Source organism: Aegilops tauschii, chromosome 1 (genome assembly GCF_002575655.3).
Source record: "Aegilops tauschii subsp. strangulata cultivar AL8/78 chromosome 1, Aet v6.0, whole genome shotgun sequence".
Lineage (NCBI taxonomy): Eukaryota > Viridiplantae > Streptophyta > Magnoliopsida > Poales > Poaceae > Aegilops > Aegilops tauschii.
This window is the reverse complement of record NC_053035.3, coordinates 496,372,777-496,379,090: the sequence shown is the minus strand read 5'-3', so window position 1 is coordinate 496,379,090 and position 6,314 is coordinate 496,372,777. Positions and strand designations below refer to the sequence as shown.

Genomic DNA, 6,314 nt, shown 5'->3' with positions numbered 1-6,314 from the left:
AGTGGTGCCGCGCACATACCGTAGTATGCGATGGGGTTGCCGCGGTGCGTGCATATGTAGACAGACCTGTTGAACTGCATATGTCAAGTCAGGGCGCGTGAGTGTGAGATATTGCAGAGCGCCGGTGATGCTGCGATAGAAGGTTGCGTCCTCGGCAGGGTCACCAGCGGTGGCCGAGAGTTTGGCCTTGGTGTCGACGGGCGTCGGGGCAGGGTGACACGAGGTCATGCCGGCGCATTCCAGAAGTTCCTCGGCGTACTGTGCTTGGTGTAGGAGAAAGCCACGGCTGGAGCGCTGCACTTGTATGACAAGGAAGAACTTGAGAGGCCCGAGGTCTTTGAGAGACACGGCAACATGAACCTGGCTGATGATCCGCCGAAGGAGAGCGTCGGAGGAGGCAGTGAGCACAATGTCATCGACATATAGCAGCAGGTAGGCGATGTCGTGGCTGTGCTTGAGGACGAAGAGGGACGCGTCGGAGCGTGTCGCGGCGAAGCCCAGCCTAGACAGGCACCCGGCGAACTTCACGAACCATGCCCGGGGAGCTTGCTTGAGCCCGTACAGGGACTTGGACAGCAAGCAGACGTCGGAGGGGCGCGAGGCGTCGACGAACCCAGCTGGCTGCTGGCAGTAGACATGTTCAGTGAGCTCGCCGTGAAGAAATGCGTTCTTCACGTCGAGTTGGTGCACTGGCCACAAGCGAGCGGCAGCGAGCTGGAGAACGAGCCGGATCGAGGCGGGCTTGACGACCGGGGAGAAAGTGTCGGTGTAGTCGATCCCAGGCCGCTGAGAAAAGCCCCGCACGACCCAGCGGGCCTTGTATCTGTCGAGGGAGCCGTCAGGGCGCAGCTTATGTCGAAAGATCCACTTCCCGGAGATGAGATGGGCACCGGGCGGACGAGGAACGAGAGTCCAGGTCCGATTCGCACAGAGGGCGTCGTACTCCTCCTGCATGGCGAGGCGCCAAGCCGGATCACGAAGGGCGGCGGCCACGGACGTCGGAATAGGCGAAGGCGCAGCAGTCCCAGCGGTGAGAACATAATCTGCATCGTACTTTGTGTTGCGGCGCTGAACGCCAGCCATGGCGCGCGTGACCATGCGGTGGCCGCAGGCCAGTGGGGTTGGAGACGATGCTCGTGGCGCAGGCGAGGCGGAAGCCGGGCCGGAGGGGCCGGACGTTCCAGTAGACGAGGACGATGATGAGGCCGGGTTCGGGGTGGACGCGGCGGAGAGTGACGGGGACCGCGGTGAAGCCGCGGCCACGTCGGAGGGGCCAGGCGAGCCACCAGACGAAGGCGGTGATGAGGCCGGGCCCGCGCTTGACGCGGCGGAGAGCGTCGGGGAACGCGGCGAACTCGCGTCCGGGGTGAGGGAGCCGACCGAGGCAGCAGGTGATGACGGTGTCGAGGCCGCTGTCGCAGCAGCCGAGCCACCGGGCCATGGTGCAGTGGCAGCCGAGCCGGGAGTAGACGGGCTAGGGGCCACGACAGCGGACCCAAGTGGTGAAGCCGGGGGCGTGGGCGCGCCGACGCGGGCATGCCGCTGGGCGTGAGGGGGAGGATCGGCGGAGGGGCCGTCGTCGATGAGGAACGGCCGAGACGGGGCCGGTGGCGAGGCGGAGACCTGCGAAAAAGGAAAGACGTGCTCGTCGAAGAACACGCTGCGTGAGATATAAACGCGGCCGGTCAGAGGATCGAAGCACTTGTAGCCGTCATGATCGGGAGGGTAGCCGAGAAAAACGCATGCGTGCGAGCGTGGGGCGAGCTTGTGAGGGGAAGTGGCGGTGGTGTTGGGGTAACACAAGCAGCCGAAGATGCGGAGGTGGTGATAGGAGGGTGGAGAGCCATGGAGAAGCTCGTAGGGAGTAGTGAGTTGGCGAGGACGGCACGGCCGGCGGTTGAGCAAGTAGGTGATCGTGGCGAGAGCGTCGGGCCAGAATTTTGGGGGGAGGGAGGCATGGAAGAGAAGGCTGCCGAGGCCTTCGGTGAGGGTGCGTATGATGCGTTCCGCGCGGCCGTTTTGTGGCGAGGAGTATGGGCAGGAGAGTTGGAAAGCGATGCCATGCTTGGCGAGGAAGGGGCGGAAGCCGCGGTTGTCGAATTCGCGACCGTTGTCGGTGCGGAATGCGAGAATCGGTCGCTGAAACTGGATGCTCACAAACGCATGAAATGAAACAAGGATCTCAAACACGTCAGATTTGCGGCGTAGTGGGAAAGTCCATGCAAAGTGAGTATGATCATCTAGAAGGACAAGAAAATAATCAAAGCCAGAGTTGCTAACGATGGGAGAAGTCCATACATCACTGTGTAACAAATGAAATGGAGCAGTAGCAATGGAAGAAGAGGCAGAGTATGGCTGCCGAACAGTTTTGCCAATCTGACATGCATGGCAGGTATGAACCTGCGTTTTATTACACTGAAAATCAAAAGAAGATGTGATTGTGGATAACGCGGCGCGGCCGGGATGCCCAAGTCTCTGGTGCCACAGGTCGGTGGAGACGGCGGCGAGCAAGGCGGAGTGGGGCTGGTGATCGTCAGGCAGTGGGGCGAAGAGGATACAGGTCGCCGGAGCTGTTACATCGGAGGAGCACCGTCCCGGAAGTGAGATCCTTAATAGAGAAGCCAAATGGGTCAAATGAGACAGCAACAAAATTATCACGGGTGAAAGCACGAACTGAAATCAGATTTTTAATAAGGTGAGGCGAAATGAGCACATTGCGGAGAGTGAGAGAGGAGGAAGGGGTGGGTATGATGGCGTCGCCGGAGTGGGAGACGGGCATGGTGGTGCCATTGCCGACGATGATGCCGGGATGCGTGTTGGTGGAGAAGGGACGTGAGAGCATACCAGGGTCGGCGGCCATGTGAGAGGTGGCGCCGGTGTCGAAGAACCAGTCACCACCGCCGGAGTAGGGTTGCGGCATGAAGAGGAGGGCTTGCTGGAGCGAGGACATGTCCCAAGTGGCGGCGGGAGGAGTGGGCGTGGGTCCAGCGCCCGTGGCCGCGAGGAGCCCATGAGTGGAGGGGCGAGGGCCGAGCACACCGGCGCCAGAGGGTCGCGGCATCACGGGCCAGGCCTGGAAGGTGCCGGTCCAGGGGTTGAACCCCGGGAACAAGGGAGCAGGGTGGTGCATGGGTGCGCCAGCTGGCAGGGCGGGGGCGTGGCCGCTAGCCCCGCCGTGGCCGGCAGGAGGGCCGGAGCCACCGGTGCCGCCATTGCCGCCCTTGCGGCGCTTGCGGCCTCGCTGGCCGTTGTTGTTGTTGAAGGAGCCCGGGTTTGTCGGAGGAGCGGGCGGGGCGGGCGCCGGGGTGGGCGCGGGCGTGGCGGCGGCGCGAGCCGCGACGTGGAGCACGGTGGCGGGCTCATGGGCCGCCGCGCGATCGATGCGCCGCTCCTCCTGGAGCAGATAGGAGCGTGCCTGGAGAAACGTCGGAAGCTTGGTCTCGTCGTACGTCATGGTGCCGATGGCGTGACTGAACTTGTTGGAGAGGCCGCGCAGCATGTTGGAGACGAGGCCGCGGTCCGTGACGGCCATGTCGCAGTCGCGGAGGGTGTCGGCGAGGGTCTGCAGGCGGGTGAAGTAGTCCATGACGGAGAGGTGCTCCTGACGAAGAGAGTGGAACTCCTCGAGGGCGATCAGGCCGCGCTGAGTGCGGTTGTCCAGGAACAAGCTGCAGATGGCCGTCCATAGGGTGAAGGCAGAGGGTTGGTCCTGCGGAACCATACCTTGGAGCTCCGCGGAAAGCATGGTGTACAACCAGCGGACGATGCACCAGTCCACCTGAGTCCAGGCGATGTCGTGGCGGCGGTGCTTGGCGTCGACGGTGCCGTCGACGTGGTCGTAGATGCCGTATGACATGAAGAGAGAGTGGAAGAAGGAGCACCAGAGTTTGAAGTTGGGAGGGGTGAGGGTGAGGGTGACGGGGATTTGGCCATGGATGTTGAGAGTGAGGATGGTGGAGAGGGGAACAGAGAGGAGGCTAGCGGAGCGGAGAACGGATTGCTGGCCGAAGCGGCGAACGGGTTGGAGCCAGAGGAGCCACCGGAGGTCAGATCAGAGAGATCCATGGAAGGGAGGCGGAAGCGAGAGGTTTGGATCAGAAAGAGAACTAGGTATCTGATACCATGTAGTGGAACAATCACACGCACGCACTGTATATTCATTCAGAGTAGTACATATATATGAGTACAGAGGCACAACGTGCACACACTAAACTAACCAACCAAGTCCCTAGATCCTAGCTGCATGCGATCAGAGTGGAGGTGGAAGCGCAGGCAGTTGAGGGAGAGGGATGTGGTCACGTCGGTGCTGCATGAGCTGCATGTGCGGATGCATGCGTCCAACAGTCGTGAATGTGCTCGACCAGGTGCGGCATGCGAGTGAGCTGTCCACGCTGCCAGACAAGAGGCCCTTGCGCCATGCGGCAGCCAAACTGTGGAGCTTGTCCTCCTCCGCGCTTTACGGGTTATGCCGCTTTGACGTCGTCCACGCCCCGTTCGCCGAGTTTGTCTGGTCGAGCAATCCTCCCAGCCGACCGGGTGCGATTCTTCATGTGGTTGCTGGTTCAAACCCATGTACACACCATAGATGTGCTCTTGCGCAAGAACATCATCGATCGAGCCGCTGCGGGCTGCCCCCTATGCTCCAAGCCTCTCGAGAGGGCCAACCATCTCATTCTATGTTTCTCCTTCGCTCGGTGCTTCTGGGAGGTGGTGGGGATGCCTGAGCCTGACTACAATAATGCTAAGGTCCGTCTACTACATTGCGTGCATCATCGGGAGCGAGGGCATCAGGTAGCAGTTCAAGCTTAAGTGTCATCGGGAGCGAGGGCACATAATGGTGTCCAAACTACAAGGTGTTCAAAATATGTGACATTATTAGTTAGTGTTGCTGCCGTGCATAGATAGGTATTTCTATTAGCTCGGGTGAAATTAATTGCTTCTTAGAATAATTCGGACCATGAACATGTGATCGGCTCGGTTCAAGATTGAATTCGTAAAAGACAGTTCACCAATGCGTGATATCTTACCCTGCGCTGGTCACCGAAAGTATCATGGTCTCCTCTGAACACATTGTCCACATACGTCATGACGCTCGTCTCGGAGGTCCCGCTGCTGAAGTGGAGCACGAGGACATTTCTCTCATCAAGCAGCTACTTGTGAAGGTAGTGAGCAACGGTCATCTTGGTCGGCTCGTCGAACATCCTCGTGACGAGCAGTCTGGCGAGCTCTGTGGCATTGAAGGTTTGCTTCCCTTGATGAACCGTTGTTGTAAAGCCACAGGACTATGACGATCGCCTAGTAGTAGCAGATCGCGTGACCGAGCTATGTATGCCTCGGTAGTCTCCTTGAGCTTCGTGAACACCATAGCTGTGATCTCAGCACGGAGCTCCCAGACAATACCATCAATTATGTGCACCTTGACACCCGGTGTAGGCTCCTTGGCCCCAAGGGATTGCGGACCGTTCTTGGTGTCCGTGGAAGTGCTCCTAGTCGCATGCGCCATCTTCTTGGCAGCTTTCTCCTAACAAAATAGGAATGGAAATAGAGCATGTTTCTCTTGAGACAAAAATAATGAACACCGCACATGGGTGTTTTCCTCGAGTGTGTGCATGCGGTGCACACTGTGGATCCACTAGACCGGTTGATGCTCTTGGCTCGCCTTAGGACGGTTTCGTGAGGCCACCGGAATAGATAATGTGCCCGGACCGCACCAGCTCACACTACAAGATCGTGCACTAGAAAAAAAAAGTTTTTGAAACCGTTCATCCACTCAAAAACTGAGCCAAAATAGAGTCAGACGGACAGGCCGGGCCCTATATACACGTGACAACGCTAGCCCCAACAAGGCAGCATCCAAAGAAGAAGAAGAAGAAGAAGAAGAAGAAGCAGCGGATCCCTCTCCCTAGTCGTCCAGAACGATCGGCGCGCTCCGACAGGCGGCGAGGAGGCTTTGCTACCGGCTCGGGATATTTCTGATAGATCCTTCGGATCGGGTAGGCTAGAGTTTAGCGGTAGTTTATCTTTGTTTACTAATCTGTCTATGCATTTGTGAAGTGAGGACGCAGAGATGGGAGGAGGATACCTTCTCCTTGGCTCGATGAGTCCGACGGAGTGGCCATGGTGTAGGGCGACGGCGACGATGGTGAGTGGGCAGTACGGCGGTGGTGCTTCCCGTCGGCCTACGCTAACCCTAGATCGGTAGGGGTGTCGGTGGGGGGCTGCGGCGCACGGTGAACCTCGTGCCATGTGCGTCCGGCCCCCCACCTCTTTATGTAGCGCGGTGACAGGGGCCCACCAACCAGAGTTCGGTTGGG

The 6,314-nt window shown here is 59.3% G+C and overlaps 1 protein-coding gene across 1 annotated transcript; it reads right to left on the bottom strand.

Annotated features, from left to right (window-relative positions):
- Window positions 1–2,533: 2,533 nt before the first annotated feature.
- On the bottom strand, window positions 2,534–3,856 carry LOC141039204 (uncharacterized). The gene has a single exon (XM_073506531.1). The coding sequence runs from the start codon at window positions 3,854–3,856 to the stop codon at window positions 2,534–2,536; it is 1,323 nt and encodes a 440-aa protein (XP_073362632.1).
- Window positions 3,857–6,314: the final 2,458 nt, after the last annotated feature.

Bases quoted from the DNA above. Each gene is read 5' to 3' on its own strand.
- LOC141039204 (XM_073506531.1), bottom strand. From the start codon at position 3,856: ATGTCATACGGCATCTACGACCACGTCGACGGCACCGTCGACGCCAAG.